Raw genomic sequence first — 19,215 nt, 5'->3', positions numbered from 1 at the left:
TACTTAGGTTCACTAATGACGTCAATATTTTTTATATGAACATTACCCACCTTATTTCACACGTTTAATGTTTCATCGACCTTCTTAGTTCAACTACCTTTGAAGGACCTTTCGGTTGTGTGAAATTATAATGAATACTGTGAATAAAAATGTGCAATCGATGCTTTTACCATTGAATCTGATGCAGTACCTTAAGTTCTGCCCAAAATATTGCATCAAAAATAATTTTATAACTCCTAACAGTTACGTCTATAAAATTATTTCAGCCATTGCGACTTTGGCTTTAATATTATTCCTAGAATTGTGTTACTACAAACTAGTGTTTCACGACCACTATGATAAAGAAAAACATTACTATTTGCTAGCCTCCTATACTTTCGACTCCATTTACTTTAGTTTCGGTCTCATTATGAACTTTTTAGATGGAATCATGTGTAGCAAGAATAATATTCAATTTGTCCTTATAGTGCAAAGAATCCACACATTTCTGAATATCAAAAGAAAGTTCAACCACTTCACTGCTTACAATTGGTTGACTGTCATCTCTTATATCAGCTGATATTTTACTCTGATTACAATTCACTGCATTCATCTCAATTTGGCTTCAAGTACTATATTTTACTACATGTTTATCATTTTTGATTTTAATTTAATTTACGCTATTCGAATCATTAAATTGTTGGAAAATCAAGTCGTCTTATGGATTCAAGGACTAAATTGTACCCAATTGGAGGATATGTACGAAGAAAATTGTTACAAGAAACTTTTCCAGGCTTACGTTGACATTTTACAGTGTTATGACATCTTCAAAAGCTGTTTTCAACATTTCGTCAGTATTTTGATCTGTAAATTCTCTACTGACTTTAACTTTTTGATCATCATTTATTTTTTTGACTTGAGTACCTATTCTTTGTCACTTTGCAGATACTTTATTATATTTCGGAAGTATTTATTTACTCTTTAATCAATGCTGAAGAGGCGATAATTTTACTCAAAATAGGCTGGGTTTACCTTCACCAAGTGCGTATTTTTTAGAATCGGATATGAAAATACGTATTTGTAAATATATCTATAGAAACTTTTAGCATATTTTTTTTTACAGACTGAAACATGGGTCCTATCACTATTTATAGTTGGTTGGATGATGAAAAAGAATGTTATACAAATAATATTGAGCCTACAATGTGAGAAATTTTATATAGCCATGCAAGGTGTTCGAGATTCTTGTGCTGTTGTTTTGAACACAGCATGTTCTGGTAACAACCCTACATATTTATCTATACTTTATACTTTAAGTAATATAAATCTGACGAGTTTTCTTAAGATTAGCAATTACTGATCCGACGTAAAAAACATTCAGTGTTAGAACCCATTTTTGGGGGATGCTAAGGAGTGTGGAGTAATTATGTTCAGTTATCTTTATTATCAAGTACTAGCTTTTGCCCGCGACTTCGTTCGCGTGGAATGGTGACTTCCGGAAGATTTTTGGTTTGACTAATAGATGGCGCTATATGTCCGGACTAAATTTTATTTTTATATTTCTTTGTAATAAAAACTATCCTATGTCCTTTCTCAAGTTCCAAACTATGTCTGTACCAAATTTCACACAAATCGGTTCAGTAGTTTAGGCGTGAAGAAGACAGACAGACAGAGTTACTTTCACATTTATAATATTAGTTAGGATTATGCATGAGTGTAGTGAATTTTCAATAATGATGTAGTCCAAGATAAGCCACGTTTAGCTCTGACAAGTTACGACTCATTAATCTTTTTTATAACAGATGACAAGAGAAAGCTATGCAAGAACGTGCTGCGCTTGCACCGCGCGTCATTCAGCAAGATACGCGCGTGCGGACTGTTCTACGTAGACGCGGCATTACAACTCGCTCTTATGAGTCTACTCACTAACTATATTGTAGTTTTGTTACAGTTTGCATTTTTATAAAACTAAATACATACTTGTTTTTTTTTATTATTATATGCTATAGTGAACAAATAATGACAAAAGTGAAGTTCGTAAATAAATTATTACCTATACATATGTTATCGAAATAATTGTTTTGTTATTGATCCTATTTTTTTTACCGAAAATAAATATAGCAAAAAAAGTAGCCGTAGATTGCAAAGAAGTATTCGGGTGGTTAATCTAGTCTTTCTTAAATAGTCTCTTATACGCGACCGCAGAAATAGGGGGCACTATAAGTTACAACGCCATTCAATTTTGTATGGAGACTGGTAAAAAAACCGGCGAAGTGCACGTCGGACTCACGCACGAAGGGTTCCGTAACATTATTTATAAAACGGACACAAAAATCACGTTTGTTGTATGGGAGCCCCCCAAAATATGTATTTAATTCTAGTTTACCTACGTTATGTTTTGTTTAGCGGCAACAGAAATACATCATCTGTGAAAATTTCAGCTCTCTAAGTATCATGGTTCATGGGACACGGCCTGGTGACAGACGGACGGACGGACGGACAGAGGAGCGAAAACAATAGGGTCACGTTTTACCTTTTGGGTACGGAACCCTAAAAAAGAAACAATATTGACATTTCTGACACATTTTTACCTTTTTAAGAGCGATAGTAAAATGAGTATCACTTAAATAGTGGGCTACCTGTGATTATTATGTTAAGTGTTATTAATTTTATTATGAAGACTTAACATGATTACAAAGTTCATTAATAATGGAGTATTTAAGTGAATGAATACTTCCTATAGCGTAATTTAATTTGTCTTTTGAGAAAGACTAGTAGAAGCATGATATAATACGTTTCTTGGATACTGTTAAATTAATTTTAAAATGAATACTGTAGACAAAGATGTGCAATCGATGCTTTTACCATTGAATCTGATGCAGTACCTTACTTTCTGTCCAAAATATCGCATCAAGGATAATTTTATAATTCCAAATAGTCGTGTCTCTAACTTTATTTCAGCGATTGCTTCTTTAATATTCATGTTTATACTGGAAACGTTTTACTACCAAATACTGAAAAGTCCAGATTTTGACGAAGAACCTGCTTATTTAATAGCATGTACTACTTACGATACTCTTTTCTACGGTTTTGGTTATACTTTGAATATAGTGGATAGTGTTATTCGAAGCAAGAAGAATATACAGTTTGTCCTAACATTTCAAAGAGTGCACAGATTAATCAACGTTGAAAGATGTTTTAAAAACTTTGTTGTATGGAATTGGATAATTATTACGCTTTTTCTAAGTTTGCAAACACTTTTGATAACCGTTTTTTGCTTATTGTCAGACTTTTTCGATGCTACCGTCGGTTATTTTTACGTTTTGGCAATTTTTGACTTGAGTATAGTTTATGCTATGAGAGTCTTAAAGTTACTGGAAAATACAACCGTATTATGGATCCAAGTTCTAAACTCTAATCAATTGGGTAATTTGTATGATTGCAAGAAACTTTTTCAGGCTTACGTTGATATATTACAGTGTTATGATATGTTTAAAAGTTGTTTTCAGCATTTCGTAAGTTTCTATCACGCTAAGGGCCTTATCATACTAGCGGATTGCGACGAATACGTTACGGGCGCGCAACGAACACGCCGCGCATACACAGCGAATTCGTCGCGAAAAGCAGTATTTTATTCGTTTGCAAGAAAAACCAAAGTAGTCGCTCTCTTCCATTCGATTATTGTTTGAATCCATTTTGTTACTAAGTGTATTGTACGTCGTTAATTTGCTACAAACACGCGACGAAAACGTTGCGAATTTGCCGTACGTTCGCGACGTCTTCGCTGAGCAGCCGCAGCGTGTTCGCGTCGCATTCGCTATTCGTCCTCCGCTCTCGCTCCGCTTTGGACGCTTTCGAGACGCTCGCAATCCGCTAGTATGATAAGGCCCTTAATGTTTCTACATGTAATGTTTTGACTCTTTCTCATTAGCGAGTATTTTTTCAGATACTTTACTATATTGTTGAAGTTTGTACTCATACTTTAGCAAACGTTCAGGAATTAATAAATGTAATGCAATCATGTGCTTTTGTAAAGTGTCCGGTGAGTTTTGTACATATTTTTTTAACTTGGGAAATGAATAATTTGTATCTGTTTTTATTTGTATAGTCCGCGCCACGAAAGAAGTCTTAGATACGGCACCAGCATCTATATGTATTTCATGCGATCACTTTGTGACTACAATTGACTACATAAAAAAAATTGTAGTACCAGAATTTTCCATCAGACTTAAGCAGTAGCGCATATTATTTATGTCTCTTTATTTATTTATTTTTGTTACAGGAATCAACATTTTATATCACAATGTTCTTATTTATGTGGATAATTAAAAACCTTACTTTGCAAGCAATATTGAATCAACATTGCGAGAAATTCTACATAACCATGCAAAATTCTCAAGATACTTGCTTGCAGATTTTGAAGACAATTAATTGTTCTGGTAAGCTATCATTAATACATTATATATATTATTGTATAGTTATTATTAAGACAATATATCTTAATGAACGGAGTGATAATTACTTCATAAATTTTTTAGATTAATTTTCAAGTAAAATTAATATTTCTATGTTCACCGTTATAATATTTTTCTATAACGATGAATAAGCTAACTTAGCTTATTTTTATGCACTGCAGATAGCAAGAGAAAGCTATGCAAGAACGTGCTACGCTTGCACCGCGCGTCATTCAGCAAGATACGCGCGTGCGGACTGTTCTACGTAGACGCGGCGTTACAACTCGCTCTTATGGGTTTAATTACTAACTACATCGTTGTGTTACTACAATTCCATTTTGCAATATGAACAAAAATACCAACAAAATTCATTACATGATCTTTTTAAATCAGATTTCTTTTACTTTATTTACTTTTCCTTTATAGGAAGGCAAGTTACCTACTTGTCAACTAGGCAAATGGCATTAGGACATTATTTTTGAAAACTTCTGAACTACCTAAACAAAATATTTAAATTAAGTTTCAATAGGTATTATACTTACCTACGTACTACAGTTTCCCTCAGATTCGGAGATGGCGGCTTGCAATAAAATTTGCACAAGTAAAGACACCCACCATAATTATTACTTTCCATTGGATTGTTTTTCGATTGTTATGGTGCTGCGATTTGCTTACTTACATCCAGCAGTTTGTGCCGCAATTTATTTTTGGTGACATAAATAGATTGCGCATAGCACATAATAAATCTTCTAAATAGATATTCAGTTGTTTTTGTTTTATGCATAAAGCAAGAAAAACTTTAATTGTGACGTTATGGGTTTTTCCCGCCTTTTTTATCTTTTTTTACTGCAAAGACCACAGCTTCAAACAATGGTGATATTTTTATTTTAATTTGTGGTAGAATTATTAAATTCATCACTATATATTCGACATGTAATATTTACTTCATTTGAATAAAATTAACGTAAATATTTTTTATTAATTTCATATTCCACTTTTTGTACTAAATAGGTGACATTTATGCATGACACACACTCTTGAAATTAAACTAATTATTATACCTACCCGGCAAAGGTTTCCACCACGCATGTAATTAATTTTTATCTTACATTGCGTGCTACCTCATAACCCGGCTATATTTTTATGCGAAAATATTCTATTATATTTTAGACTAGCAGGCTACACAGTTTTTAATGGAATGGCGAACTTAAATCTGACAATAGGGGCCTCCTTTGCTTATATAAAGCCGCTCATGTTATGTTAGTCCTCGCTACGTAGGTACGCCTCTGATCAATGTCTTAGTTATTTTCTTAAAATAGGTAAGTATCTACCAAAGGATACTGCAGTCATATTATGCAAGCACACCAGCGACAATTATCACTGCGAAGATGAAGTAGTCGCCTATCAAAAAATTGTAATCAATGGGCAAAGGCTAGGCAGTAGGCAGATGATGATTTGCATGTTCCATACAGCAAACCAGGTCAATATATTCAGCGAACTTTGCAGCAGTGTGTACAACACAATTAGTCCAAACGTTAGACTATTTGACCAGCAGGAGTGCCTTCCGCCATTGACGTGCCTTACGTAAGAACTCCTTTGTTGTGGTACATGTTCAAATGACCAATCCCGCTGAGTGTGCAAGATGAGGGAGGTTCAGACTCTTTCTGACTAAAACCCACCATGTTCCTTCTTAAGCCCTTTATGAGCTAGGGCTGCTGTAACCTCAAGGTTATGATTGGGTTTCACAGTAAGTTGTGTTGTACCTGGGCAGCCCCGGATCTTCAATTTTTATTAGGCGGGGCAAAATCTGAAAAATGCCGCCCCGCCTACCTACTTATGTTTATTTTCACCTTTATCATCCATATAATATTACCTATGAATATGTAGGCAGGCAGGGCCGTCTCTAGCTCATGTAGCGCCTGGGTGCAATCATCACCCAAGCGCCAACTATGTATTGAAGTACTTACAGTAGTTACAAGGAATATAAATAAGAACGTTCGAATGAAGTGCACTTTTTTGGTAGGTAAAAGGACTTTAAAAAATGTGTCCAATCATTGTAGGCTCAAACTGTTTCCCAGGTTTAAGTTATGAAAGTCGAGACAGACCAAGGCAATTGTAAAAAGAAGCGCGAGCGAAGCGAGCGCGCAAATTTTTCAATTTTGGGACACAAAAGTTAATATGTTTTAAAAAGCGCTGTAAAGTAACAAGCAGTCGGAAGCGCAAACTTTTTTGTTTTTGAGGACTCCATAAAAAAATGTTTCCTTCATTTAACTTATAAAAGGTAAGACAGCGTGGACTTATGAAGTTATTAAGGCAATGCATGTATAATATAATGGTCGCCGGAAGATGCTGGATGCAGGTCAACAGGTATCTGTGGAGATCTAAGGGGGAGGCCTATATTCAGCAGTGATGATGACGATGTTGTATAATATTTCGCGAGCGAAGCGAGCGCGAAATTTTGTGAGCTTATGACACAAAATTATCTGATCAAGTACATTGTAAAGCGAACTTTTTTAAATTATTTGTAGGAAGCCTCACAAATTAAACTGGGAATTATGTACAAAAAACGTGATCCGTGACCGAATCAATGACCGACGACCGAGTCAATAAAAATAATAAACAATCAGAAAAACAGTACAAACATTGTCATTTAACCGCGAGCGTAGCGAGCGAGATTTTTTTCACTTCGCTGGAGGATGTTAAAAGTAAAAAATAATGAAAATGATCAATCAAACAAAGCGAAGGCGCATTTTTTAGGAACTTTGCCTGTCAGTATCGTTATACAATGTGGAACTTCCTTATCAAACGGGTGTAATTTCATCGAAATTCGTGGTGGTGGGGCGTCCCGCGGCGCCCCTGAGACCGAGGCGCCTGGGTTATTCGCACACCTTGCACCATAGGTTAAGGTGGCGCTGTAGGTAACTATTACAGTAATCTGTAATTTAGGATTTAAAATAAAAATAAATATGCGATATTCCTGGCTCATAGATGATCGCAAATAATTTTTAATCAATTTTAGTTTGCTAAAACTTCGCCTCGTGAATAATAAATGTTCGTGCAGTCATGCAGCTTGTGTTACTCCGCGCTCAGGGTATCGGTCAAGTTGATATGGCCATGAAATTGCTGTACTTGTGCTATTTTTATTTACGTATACCGTGGTCAAAATTGAATAAATGATGAGTTATCCATTGGTCTGTGAATTTGGCAGCCGCCTGATTTTGCCGCCCCCTGGATTTGCCGCCCGGGGCACAGGCCCCGGCTTGCCCCCCCCTAGATCCGGGGCTGTAACCTGGGTACCTACGTAAATTGGCAGACTACCTAGACTCTTTCGCACAGAGAATTGTTCTCATGGCGAGTCCGGTAGGTTTAATAATCTAAGGTCCAAACAGTTTCGAAACAGATTAACATGCTCCTGGTTTATGACGAATAGGACGTACTTCATTGTTACTGTGAAATGTTTTACATATGTGAGAATTAACCTTATCAGGGTGTCCAGGATTAGCTAAATGCTGTAGCTAAATTGTTGTTATGCTGAATTTAGTTGACCTACATTCCTGGTAATTAAGACTTTACCTAGTAAGTAGGTATAGCAACTATTTTTTTCAGTAACAGACAAAGGGTAGATTCCAGAGGGGTTTTAAAGATTGGTCCAATCAATCAAAAAATGTTGATCAATCAAAGAGAAGCTTTTTTACCGCAGTCAATCTGTCTATGAGGTTCTGATTAATGAAATTATACTTGATTTCCTAATTTGGGAAGCATGTTATCATGTTTTAACACTGTCTGATCCAGTCTGTCACACTGTCTGGTAATAACTATGACCAAAATTAAATTGCAAATATCAGCCTGGGCAATCTTACTCAAAGGTGATTGAACCTATAAAAAAATATTACCAATCACGAAACTAGGCCCGCTAAATCGTTAGTTTCCGACATTAGGCATACCAAAGACAAGCTTAATTTAAGTGATGACTGAGTTTTTCTTTCCGAGCTAAAAAACTAAGCAATTTGTCAGTACCTACTAAAGCGCTTAAAGAATTTATTTAGGGATTTATGCTTTTTCTAGAACCACTTCTGAGTTAGGTACTCTTTCAGGATAGATTAAACTTGAATACCTAGTTTTGGTTTCATTAACAGGTAGGTAACCAATAATTATTACTATTAACCTAATTAACCTACCCTTATGTATAGAAACATTAATTACAGAGATTTAATAAACCCCAGTAGTAGGCCAAAACTGCGGTGGTTGAGTGTCGTAAAGAAAGACATGGAAATCTGCGAACTCAAAGAGGAAGATGTCCAGGATAGAGCGAAGTGGAAGAAGAAGATACGGAAAGCGGACCCCGCCACAAGACGGGATAAACGCTAAGAAGAAGAAGAAGATTTAATAAACCCTTTTGCAAATTAACTACATTAAGAAAAATGAAGTTAATATTATGATAGTAAAATTATATTCATTTTAAAAGCGTTACCTAATTGGAGAATGAAATAATAACTTTTGATTGAAGTAAAAAAAAAACCTTAGGAGATTTTGAAATCATTTGCTAGCAACACTGTAGTTGTCATTTTACAATAACGCTGTACTGATGCCCAGTTAAAAATACTCATATTTACATAAATTTTCCTGTTTATCTATCAAGTTCTGTGTGTTATCCTGTTTATAATAAACAGTGCAAGATGTCCAGAGTGAAAATATGTCGTATATGCCTCTCTACTGATGTTAAAATGTATGATTATGATCAATTTCAGTTGAAGAGTTTTTACGAACAGATTATGGCTACTAAAGTAAGAATGTTTTTGTATTTGTAGTCTGCCTTTATTGTATTTAGTCTCCTTTATCACTTGGAATGTTAAAAATACAATATAACCTGGTCCAGAGTCTAGAAAAGAGGTTTTAATAGGCCCATGTTTTGTTACCTATTCTAGTGTTTCATATAGGATTGATGTATGGTCGGATCATTTTGTCACAGGTTCCAGTAGTTCCCTATTATTACTGTAAATTATATACTCATATTGACCAAATATTCATAAATAATTATTGTTATTTTTTAATTACTGTTTTAATATGCTGTGGTTTTAATTTAAACACACTGTCAACTATTTTATGGAGTTTTTTTTGTAAATTATATAGAACCTTTCATTCAAAGCCATAAAGATACATATTTGCTTGCTGAGTTCATCATAAGTTTTTATTATAAATGATTAATTGAGGGATTCAGGAGACAGTTTTTGGTATATTTATATCATCTGGTCTTGTTAGTACTATTTATAATATTTTATTTCCAGGTCAATGAAAAAGCAGGCTTACCAAAATATTTCTGCTATCAGTGTGCCGCACTACTGCATAAGTTCCACAAGTTTAAAGAGAAGTGCTATATAGGCCAGAAGGCTCTCAAAGAAATCATTTGGAATGGTCCGGTAAGTAATGATAACTCTTTTTTAAATATAAAAGTACTTCAAGGGTTCTGAGTGACAAAAGCTAACCCTATATGTCCATTTTTAAACACATAAGGTGTAATAGTTATCAATCTATTTGTAGTATTGTAAAAATAGATTAAAATTCACTATTAATTAGCTCTCCGACCTACTATAAAGTAACCCTTATTAATAAGTCAGTCTTAATAATTCCATTAATTACAGCTCACAAAAAAATCTGTCCGCAAAATAGACAGAGAAAGCAAAAACCTTCACACACCAATCAGCATAATAACCATAAACAAGAGAGTTAAAACCTGCGTAGTTAAGACCTCAGCCAAACTTAAATTTAGTGAAAGAGTACCTCTAGAAGTAGACGTGGGCTCCTTAAGCGATGACGGAGATTTCGGAGACGATAACTATGAAGACAGCAAAGAGCATTTAGTTGAAGAAGTAGACATAGAAAAAATAGACATTAAAGAAAATAAAGAAGATAATATAGAACCGGAAAAGATAGAAAAAGACAAACCTTTTGATATTGATTTAGAAGAAAAAATACCAACGGAAAAGATATTTGAAATAGACAAAGGTTTTAGCGACGATGACATGCCAAGTGATAATGAAAAGGTCTTTGTAGATGACATTAAAATTATCACAGAGGATGAAGAAGAATTTGAGGTTAAAGAACCGGTTAAAAAGAAGAGAACGAGAAATGGTGGGAATAGTAAAAAGAAAAAAGCTAAGGAGACTATACCTAAAGAGAAAAAGTTTGCAGTTAAAACTACTAAAAAGGCCGAAATGGATCCTAATAACTGGCTGAAAATAAATTTGACTGAGGAAGAGGCTGATGCTGAGTTTAAGGCTAGAGGGCAGCACAAGAGGTACTTGAATGCTCAGTACAAATGTACTGATTGTCTGAAAGGGTTTTCGAAAGAGGATATGTTGAAGAGGCATACTAAATTAAGGCATAGTGAGGTAAGTAAACTTATATAAAACTAAGTGTGTATAATTTCTCAAGCATTTCATGTACCTTGGATAATCATTTTAGCAGTCCATTCAATGATTCATCTGAATAAGTTCAACCAATCCATTCAGTATTCCATTTATCGGAAGTTTGTTCTTCACCACTTCTTCTTCCCAGCCATAACACTAGGAAGTGGTGAAAGGGGGGCGTTTTGGGGGTGCTGTCATTTTGTATTTTTTGACGTGAAAAAGTGCTAGAATCTAGCCTATTTTCAATATACGATTTTGACTTTGACTTTGACTTATCAGTCCACTCAATAGCCAAAAGCAATGAAGAATTGGCATTGGCTCAGTCAGGCCTGAAAGCTGACACACAGTTACTTTCACATATAACATTGGTTAGGTTGTAGATTTTTATGTGGATACATATTTTTTGGAATTCTTCTGTTTTGAGTCTTATGTTTCTGACAATAATTAAATAATAGTTTTTTAATTGTTTTCTTTCAGTCTAACGGCCCAATAGAGTGTCGCTTCTGCCACATGCGGTTCAAATGGAAATGCTTCCTGAACAAGCACATGAGACAACACTACACCAAGTACAAATGTCTGCGCTGTGACCTTGTGTGTCCTTTAGAGTGAGTATTTAAGTATACAAGTCAATATAAACTAGAAACGAATAATGTAGCAACCAGTGAAAGACAAACAATATGCTTGTAGTGGTGTATTTTGAGTGTCCTTTTTGGGATAGGTTTTTATGTAATACTGCCCTTGTATCAGTTAATAGTTAGGGAGGCTTAAATAGCAACGGTGCAGCATTTTACTTGCAAAAAAGTATAAATGCTTGCTTATTGTCAGAACTTACCATTTACATAGGAATAGCATCGTTGATATAAAAATGACTGATATACTATAATCAATAATCACTTTTCAGAACGACAGCACTGTTCCATGAAGAATATCACAATGGTGTTACAAGGAAATGTGATCATTGTGGCGAAGAATTCAAGTGAGTAGAACAGTCCAATCCTATATTCATGTTTCACCGCCAATATTTTGTATGAGTGCTAAACAATCCAAGATGGTGGAATTCAAAATGGCTGCCAAAATTCATCCATATATATTACGGAAACGGGTTATGGTAAAGTAACAGCTGCGTAAAGCAACGTTTGACGCGATAAGTCTGCCGATGTGTGAGCGTCTTGTCATGGCGAGTTCCTCCGTGGTTCAGAAGAAATTGGTGGGTACTTTAAATATCTCTGGCAGTAATTAACTAATTTCCTTATACATTATTTCAGGCATCTAACAACATACTACACCCACTTACGCACACATAGAAGCGAACACGTGTGCACTCTATGCGGCGCTTCATTCGTCAGCGTTACCGGACTCGGCATACATAAGAAGATTAAACATGTTAATGCTGATTCTGTAAGTATTTTTTTTTAATAGAAAGAAGAAGGAAGAAAAAACATTTAATAGGGTAATAATTCTTTAACTGGGTTGAGGAAGTCAGATAGGCGGTGGTTGCTCTATGTAAAACATAGCTGTATCTGGTGTGTGTAGTCAGAATTTGTATCTACTTCTACAGATATAATAAAGGCTCCGAAGCTACTCAACCACTTAGAAAAATCCTTTCACTGTTGGCAACTACATTATGCCTGGGTGAGTGAAAGAAGTTCCTAGGGATGCAGATGAAACCACAAGAAACAAGAACTATCTGGCTGTCGCGCTTTCACACCAAAAATGACAGCACTTATTTAAATGAAATCTGGTTCAGTCTAGATCCCGAAAAATAACATAGGCTATTTATTAACCCTACCCCTGAGAAGTAGTTCCCTCAGCACGAAGGTGGAATCACAAGCCACATCTGGTCTAATACCACTGACCTCTATATTTACACACTGGACCGGCTGTTCCGTACGTTTGACAGCAATTTTTTGTGCCCATTTGAAGCGCAAATATCGTCTAAGCGAGTGTCCACAGAACTAATTTTGACGTATAATTTCAAATGGCTGTGAGAGACGTGTTTGTTCATTGGTTCACTGTAAAATAATTTTAGTACCACGAACACTCGCTACGTCTAACAGCGCCAAAATGGCGATTATCAAACGGGCACAAAAGCACGTTGACAAAAGCCTGTCCAGTGGTAAATATAGAGGTCAGTGTCTAATACCCAAAGACGTCACAAATACATACATTGTTTTCAGGAGCTACCTCAAGGCGAGGAGCAATACTGCCAGCGCTGTGACGTGAAGTTCGAGACGCGCAAGGCGTACGAGGAGCATCTCATACACTCCGCCATGCATGTCGACGGCATTGAGTGAGTTGTACACTGTTGTAGATATACTTTATTTGGTATACCAATTTGATCTAAAAACTAATTGAAGTAGGTGAAATATTGTTATACAATGTTGTAGATAGACAGATAGATAAATACTTTATTTATTAGGTAGACCAATTTGATATTAAAACTAATTAAAGTAGGTAGATAATGTTATTTAGGTATTCATAAGAACAATAGAAGTCACTATTGTTGTCAATTGGACTAAAGAACGGGAATTACAAGAAGTAAATAAGTAATGTTTTAAATTCAAAATAAACTGGGTGTCTAATGCTTTCACCAGATACGTTTGAAGATAAAGGGTCTTCAATACAACTCATCAAAAAAAATATTTATGTGGCAAACTTATTCTTCTTTATAACATCCATAAAAGCCACTCATTGATAAAAGCTGATTGAATCCCAGCAAATTAAATCTAAATTAACAAAAATAATTCGGGTACTTAGACAACAGAGTACCTCCAATTACCCCAGCCTTATGGCAATGGGGTAACCATCTCTAAGATGTATGTATATTTTTATATTTCGCAGAGACTTAGAAATAAATGCACCTATCACTTGTAACCCCAGGAAACGCCGCCAGAATCTCAAGAGGCTGACTCGCATACCCACCGACTGCCATATTGTGAGTATACATAGATTTATCCACATATTAATTTGTAAAGGTTTTAATAAAAACAATCATCACTGTGACATACAATACTTAAGGTGATTCATTTTTGAGATTAAATAAATATTAAATACTTTGCTATTGAAATGACCATTCGTCTCGTGTAATGAATTCTTCTTTAAGTTATTCAAAGCTGGGAAAAAGTTACATTTTATAAAAGCTATGAGAAATTGTAGGAATTGTGACACTTTCTGTGCTGCCAAATACAACTAATATTTTTGTAATAATGTAGTCGTCATTTGTTGGATTAGAAAATTCATTGCATTCAAAATAAAATTCCCATCATCCGTTGATTAGAAAATTCATTGCATTTTTCTTCTCAAGTTCCTTAAGACGACAACTCTTACCTTTCCTCCCTCAAACTGCCTTAAAGTCTTCACATCTCAATATCCTATTATATATTTCACCATGTTCCTACACTTTGTATCCCCACGATTCTATAACTTGTCTATCTGTTTGTCCTAGTGCGGCAAGCACTTCGCGACACAAGCCGCGTGCCGCAAGCATCACCTGGCGGAGCACCCGCGCACGTCGTTCTTCGCGCCCAACGAGCGACACATCTGCGAGATCTGCGGCATGTCGCTAGCTGTTAGTAGCATTCATATTATATTTTTGGTTCATTTTCAGCAATAAAACAAATGTTATAAGGTGATAAAAAAAAAAACAGACGGAAATTCACTCCGTTTTGTGAGTGCTGGAATGCTGTGAAAAATACCCATGATTCTACCTCGAATGCTTTGATCGTTTGATATAAACACAAGAACCTGTAAAGGTAGTATACAAAATTGTGACCGGAAAACAACTCCTACTCTAAAATTACCTTTAGAATTAGAAAATACTTACGTATATAATATGTATAATTAGCCTATGCTGTCCCACTGCTGAGCAAAGAGCTCCCCCATAATATTCCATTTTTCCCTATAGGAAGCGTGCTATAAACCAAAGGGCGAGTAAAATAATAGTTTACAAGGTTTTATTCTATTCTCACATTTTTATATATTTTTTTCATATGATTCCAGCCGGGCAGCGTATCCAGCCATCTTAACACCCATACACGGGAGAAACTTTATACTTGCAACACTTGTGGTCGACAGTTTAGCAGCAAGGGCGGCATGACCACGCATCAACTGGTAAGATTAATTCACATTTGTACACACATCAAGCTACTGAAAAACTGACCTTTATTAGATTTTCAACTTTACATCTAAACAATAAGGTTTAATTTTGATTGGGAAAATTTAACAGTAGATATAGGTAGAATGTAATATTTATTTATTTAATACTTTTTTCACATTGTACAACGGCGGGTTTAACGCCTTTTAAGCTAGTGCGAAAAACGTCTTCCAATTTTGTTGTACTTTTTTGGGGGTGGGATGTTTTAGCACGTAGGTACGCTAAAAGTAAAAATAATTTTAAAAAGTGCCTACTTTTCGCGAGAAAGGCATTTTTCTGTCAATATTACTGTAAAATTCGGCTATAGCAAAAAAAAACAAGAAACAAAAACTATGTTTCCGCCCGGGATCGAACCGGGGGCCTTCTGCGTGTTAGGCAGATGTGATAACCGCTACACCACGGAAACTCATACGTGGCTGATCGAAATTATTGATCCAAAGCCAATACTTATAATTAGTACTATACATTGCACAATAAAACTGTGATTTTATTTTATTTTAGTTTTTCTTATTATTGTTCAAACTATCTACAAACAAGTGCTCACATTTACTTTGTTTAGATTATTTGAAACTTATTTTGTAAAACTTAACATTTTTTCTGACTTACCTAGTACACATTCAATAATCAATATTTTCACCTCCGAAATAATATTTATTTGCACAATATTTCAGACCCACACGAGTGAGAAGCCAGTAGCGTGCACGTTATGTGACAAACGTTTCAAGCAAGTCAGCAGTATGAAGCTGCACTACCGCACCTTCCATCTCAAGGAGCCCTATCCTAAGAGGTACGTTATTTTATTCATACGATCTGCCTAGCCTTTTCCCAACTATGTTGGGGTCGGCTTCTAGCGGATCTAAACCTGCGAGCTAAGAGTACAATTTCCCGTACTAGGATAGAATGCAAATGCAGGCAATGTTCTTTCTCAGATTTCGTTCAAATCCGGTCAATTGTAGCTTGATAGACAGCAAAGTAAGATTCTCATTTATAGTATAAGTTATCATCATTAGGTATGATCAGCCTTTTTTATCGTCGAACGTGTGAGCTGCGGCTTCCTCTCACACAGAGAAGGATTGAGCATTAATCCCCAAGCTTGCTTAATGCGAGTTGGTGTATTCAGACTTTGCAGTCCAAGTTTCCTCGAAATGTTTTCCTGCACATTCAGTCAGTGGTGTCTAAGATATACATAAAAAGAAGAGTAATTATTTTTATATTTTCTCTTTACATGTATACTTACATTAGAATAGTAATATTAGTAATAATGATAGTTATATATTTTCTTTACAGGAATAGAAAAAAGAAAACAGACGAGCTATCAAAGGATGAGTATGGCCACGAGGATTCAGACGACAATATGACGCTTGATAACTTTTACGCGCGAAAATATTGATAAGTGCTACAAATAACTGTAAGTTATTATTAATAATGTATTTATGAACGTATTTCTGCTATTGAGCCTGGGTTACACCTACATTCATTTTATCATCTGCCAAGAATTTATCAACTATGCTGGGGTCGGCTGCCAGTCTAACTGTGATGTGGCTGTGTACGAGTGTTTGATTTAGATTCATTTAATACAACTAATAAAACTTTAAAATACGTCCTTAACGTGAAAAAATCGCTTTGTTGGGAAAATAAAACATACTGGTAATACGGGTCCTATATTTGAACTTGTCTCAATATTATAGATTACGTAATCCAAAAGACGGTAATTTTTTGTTTTCATGCTTATTTACTTTTTGTCTTTTTTAATATACCAGTGAGAAGAAGCATTGCTTCCATCACCTCGAATCAAATAAAAAAGACAAAATAAAGGTATATTTAATGTAGGTGTAACCTAGCCTTAGTTACATAGTACAACGTTACGGTAGGTCGCTATTATATACATAATGATGAAAGATTATGTTAACATAACCTGCTTATTTATTTTAAGGGAGATACTCTTTCTCAAAATATTGTTTATAGCCAAAATTAGAATAGATCTGAATGAACTATTTAGGTATATAAAAGCAAATATATTTTATGGCAGCTCAGAGATATTACTCCAACTAAAAATAAACAATTTTGAAATGTCTTTTTCTTTAAACAGTATGTGGTTAAAAATCATATTTTATTACTTATATGGAAATTAGGAACTCCTACTTTCCATATTTACATTGAACTGAACTTGTTTTTATTCAACTGCTCTAAGTCCTTTGGTCTATATATACTAATCACAATCTTTCAATATATACACAGTAATGATTACACCTGGGCTGATGAGCTAAAGACGCCTCTAGTTAAGTGCGTTCTCAAATGGAGCATTAATATTATAGTGTTGCACAAATATGTGCGCAGACGCAGCTACATGTATTCTCTGTTGATCCACAAGGATTACAAATAGCGTAAAATTAAATAGAAAACATCACAATATTATTCCTAATAGCCTGATTTTGAGCAATCTTATTGGTGGTGTAAGGGAAAATTGCCTTATAGAATAGAGAAACCGCCGATAAGGGTGCTCAGAAATCATTGATAGATCTTTCTTTTTGTATCGTAATAATATATTGTATACTTCTTTATTTCATTTTAGAATATCAAATCATTTTTTAGGGTTCCGTAGCCAAAATGGCAAAAACGGAACCCTTATAGTTTCGTCATGTCCGTCTGTCCGTCTGTCCGTCTGTCCGTCTGTCACAGCCGATTTACTCGGAAACTATAAGTACTACAGTGATGAAATTTGATGGGAATATGTGTTGTATGAACCGCTACAAAAATATGACACTAAATAGTAAAAAAAAGAATTGGGGGTGGGGCCCCCCATACATGTAACTGAGGGATGAAATTTTTTTTTTCGATGTACATACCCGTGTGGGGTATCAATGGAAAGGTCTTTTAAAATGATATAAAGTTTTCTAAAAAACATTTTTCTTAAAGTGAACGGTTTTTGAGATATCAGCTCTCAAAGTCGTAAAAAGTATGTCCCCCCCCTCTATTTTTATAACTACGGGGTATAAAATTCTAAAAAAAATAGAGGTGATGCATGCTAATTAACTCTTTCAACGATTTTTGGTTTGATCAAAGTATCTCTTATAGTTTTTGAGATAGGTTGATTTAACTGTAATTTACGGAACCCTTCGTGCACGAGTCCGACTCGCACTTGGCCGGTTTTTTTATATTCGAAATATCGTCTATATATTTAAAAAAATCCATTTATTTACACTGTGATTGAAAATGTTTTGTATTTCATACTATCTCTGGTTTCAAAACGTACCTTCAATCCAGTGGCGTAGCGTGGGGGAGGGCAGGGGGGGCACATTCCCCGGGCGGCAGCTTTTAGGGGGCGGCAAAATTTACCCAATTAAAAAAAAAATTGTTCGCAACTAGTATCTGCGCCGCTACATAAAACTGTCTAACAATAACAAAACATTAAACAAGTTGAAACTTTTTATTAAACTTAAAATTAATTATTGTTAATATTTGGTACTTAAAACACACGTGACACTACATTTTACGTAATCTTGGTTTTGAGTCTTAAATAAAAAATAATTAAAATTTGCTGCTAACCCACAGCGGGAAGGGTCATTTGATGATTTTTAACGTCGATACAAAAAAAACCTTTTTTTGAAGTCGGTTAAAAATGACAAACGGCCAGTAACACTTTTAAAAAAAATACACTTGAAGGGGCGGCAAAATCGACAACTGCCCCGGGCGGCAGATACCCACGCTACGCCACTGCTTCAATCATTCACTGCCAGCCATTTATCATATTGTTTTACATAACTATGTAGCTTATATTAATTTTCATATATAACATAGATCTCTAAATACTAAAATACTTTACAATTTTAGTAAATAATTGTTATTTTCTAAGAGTGAACGTGTAATAATGATTAATGATCGCGTAGCAACGTAACTATGTATAAACTAATGCAATTAATTTAAGTGTACATTTTATAAGAATGTTTATTTTATTTCTAGTAAAGTATTATTTCTACTTTTTGTGGTTTTTATTCTCGAGTCAATCTCTCTGCACAATATCATCTGCCTAGCCTTTTCCCGACTGTAGTACGGATGTAGCTGAGTACCAGTGCTTTACAAGGAGCGACTGTCCTATCTGACCCCCTCAACCCAGTTACTCAGGCCACCCGATACCCCTCGGTAAGACTGGTTGTTAGACTTACTGGCTTCTGACTCTGGTAATTTGTCGAGCATTTGGTATGTATTTTTTTCATTTTATCGA

At 35.1% G+C, this 19,215-nt stretch overlaps 1 protein-coding gene, 1 long non-coding RNA gene and 1 other non-coding gene across 4 annotated transcripts; 2 read left to right on the top strand and 1 right to left on the bottom strand.

The window, feature by feature from the left end:
* Positions 1-6,205: 6,205 nt before the first annotated feature.
* Positions 6,206-18,970, top strand: LOC135118728 (uncharacterized). Its single transcript, XR_010277744.1, has 2 exons — positions 6,206-6,452; positions 17,586-18,970. It is a non-coding gene; the product is annotated as an uncharacterized LOC135118728 (long non-coding RNA).
* Positions 8,991-18,970, top strand: LOC110377097 (zinc finger protein 260). Of its 2 annotated transcripts, none has more exons than XM_064041437.1 (12): positions 8,991-9,217; positions 9,719-9,850; positions 10,073-10,822; positions 11,318-11,445; positions 11,742-11,816; positions 12,106-12,238; positions 13,018-13,130; positions 13,721-13,775; positions 14,286-14,408; positions 14,840-14,950; positions 15,665-15,780; positions 16,281-18,970. In XM_064041437.1, exons 1-12 carry the CDS (start codon positions 9,110-9,112, stop codon positions 16,381-16,383), a joined length of 1,947 nt encoding a protein of 648 aa, XP_063897507.1. In that variant the 5' UTR covers positions 8,991-9,109; the 3' UTR covers positions 16,384-18,970. The 2 variants fall into 2 exon arrangements, with proteins under 2 accessions (XP_063897507.1, XP_063897506.1); XM_064041436.1 differs by having other exon boundaries at positions 13,682-13,775.
* On the bottom strand, positions 15,327-15,399 carry Trnav-aac (transfer RNA valine (anticodon AAC)). Its single transcript has one exon. It is a non-coding gene; the product is annotated as a tRNA-Val (tRNA).
* Positions 18,971-19,215: the final 245 nt, after the last annotated feature.

Source organism: Helicoverpa armigera, chromosome 25, assembly GCF_030705265.1.
Source record: "Helicoverpa armigera isolate CAAS_96S chromosome 25, ASM3070526v1, whole genome shotgun sequence".
In the NCBI taxonomy this organism is placed as follows: domain Eukaryota; kingdom Metazoa; phylum Arthropoda; class Insecta; order Lepidoptera; family Noctuidae; genus Helicoverpa; species Helicoverpa armigera.
The sequence above is the reverse complement of the archived record's forward strand: the minus strand, read 5'-3'. Positions and strand labels throughout refer to the sequence as shown.

Coding starts and splice junctions, on each gene's coding strand:
- LOC110377097 (XM_064041436.1), top strand. CDS start 9,110: ATGTCCAGAGTGAAAATATGTCGTATATGCCTCTCTACTGATGTTAAA. Junction 9,851..10,072: donor AAATCATTTGGAATGGTCCG/GTAAGTAATGAT, acceptor CATTAATTACAG/CTCACAAAAAAATCTGTCCG. Junction 13,776..14,285: donor TACCCACCGACTGCCATATT/GTGAGTATACAT, acceptor TGTTTGTCCTAG/TGCGGCAAGCACTTCGCGAC.